We start from the raw sequence: 1643 nt of genomic DNA, 5'->3' as shown, positions 1-1643 counted from the left end.
GCAAGAGTTCCCAGGTCTGAGACCCCTTCCTGAAAGAGTTCCCAGGTTTGAGACCCCTTCCTGTAAGAGTTCCCAGGTCTGAGACCCTGTCCTGTAAGAGTTCCCAGGTCTGAGACCCTGCTGTGTGATAGGTGTCAGGTGTCCTACCTTGATGAGGATCTCCAGCCTCTGCAGCCAGTCGCTGTGGTTCTGGAAGAGGTTCTCCAGCTTCCAGATGTTCTCCAGAAGGTCGCCCTGAGGGGACGCCTCGCCCGGAGTAACGCGGGTCACGTTCTCCGTCTGCACGTCCTGTCGCTGTGAAGACACCTGGGAGTGAGAGACTGGAAAGGGAAAGAGAAAGAACAGAGAGAGAGATCTGTTCTGGGTGTTGATTCACTGATCCCTCAGCCCCCAAATCCAGTATCAGTTACAATCAAGTACTGCTGTGAACCTGGACCCAGCCAGATCTTTAACGCTGAGCAGATGTTCATCAGTCGCCGGCACTCATTCTGATCCTCTGTTCTTGCTTAATGTGCTGTTTTGACTGACAAATCCATCTCAAACCTCTCAGCTCAGAACTGTGAGATGGGAAAGACATCTCGTCTTCTCCATGTGCCTTCTATTCTTTCCTCTTTATTTCTCACACACACACACACACACACACACACACACACACGTACAGACATGGCAGCAATACTCAAAACCGATTAGTCCCAAATTCACAGCTTCATGGTGTTTCTGTGGAGAAGAGGACTCTCTCCACTAATGTCTGAACTGCTGAGAGAGCAACAACAGCTGGGCCTCGGTGTGTGTGATGGGAATGGATTCCTCATCAGTCCTCACACAGTCTCCATGTCCAAATGCATTGGACTCACATTATTTGTAGCGTGTGGTTTGGATTCAAAGTGGTTTTCACTTTCAGAAAACACACTTTTAACTCTCACTGCAAAAGCTGGCATAGAGTCACTGACTTCATGTCTACGTAAGATTATAATGGAATTGACCAATATATACGTATACATCTATATATCTGTATTTCTGTCTGATGTTCCCTCTATGTAGCTCTCTCACACACACACACACACACACACACACACCAAAGCAGGCATGCACGCACACACACACACACACACACACACACACACACACACACACACACACACACCAAAGCACGCATGCACGCACACACACGCTCACACACACACACACACCAAAGCACGCATGCACGCACACACACACACACACACACACACACACACACACACACACACGCACAAACACACACACACCAAAGCACGCATGCACGCACACACACCTCTCTATACTTGTGAGGACTCTCCATAGACTACGTTCACTTCCTGGCTTCTTTACAATACAATTCATCTCCACTCGACCTACTTTGAACCTAAAACCACAAAATATATCATCATGGTCGTGACATATTTTGGGAACCAGAATGCAGGTGAGTCCCTACAATGTCAATCCAGGACATAGTCTCCGCAAGAGAGACAAACAGCTGGCTGGACAGTGTCATGGTAAGGACAGAGACAGAAGACAGAGGGAGGTCTATCACAGCCAAAGACAACATGGTGCCTTCAGTTATCTCTTTATCTGCAGCCTGTGTGTGTGTGTGTGTGTGTGTGTGTGTGTGTGTGTGGGGGGGG

General features: G+C 48.5%; 1 protein-coding gene across 1 annotated transcript in view; it reads left to right on the top strand.

Moving 5' to 3' along the window:
* Positions 1-1643, top strand: part of LOC117961812 (scavenger receptor class A member 5-like) — a 30102-nt gene that overhangs the window by 7762 nt on the left and 20697 nt on the right. The window contains exon 3 of the mRNA XM_034900748.1: positions 132-296. Coding sequence (XP_034756639.1) covers positions 132-296 — 165 coding nt within the window. The remainder of the gene's footprint in view (positions 1-131; positions 297-1643) is intronic.

The sequence above is a fragment of the Etheostoma cragini genome, chromosome 18 (assembly GCF_013103735.1).
Source record: "Etheostoma cragini isolate CJK2018 chromosome 18, CSU_Ecrag_1.0, whole genome shotgun sequence".
Taxonomy (NCBI): Eukaryota; Metazoa; Chordata; class Actinopteri; order Perciformes; family Percidae; genus Etheostoma; species Etheostoma cragini.
Note: the sequence above shows the minus strand (reverse complement) of the source record. Positions and strands in the feature narration are given on the sequence as shown.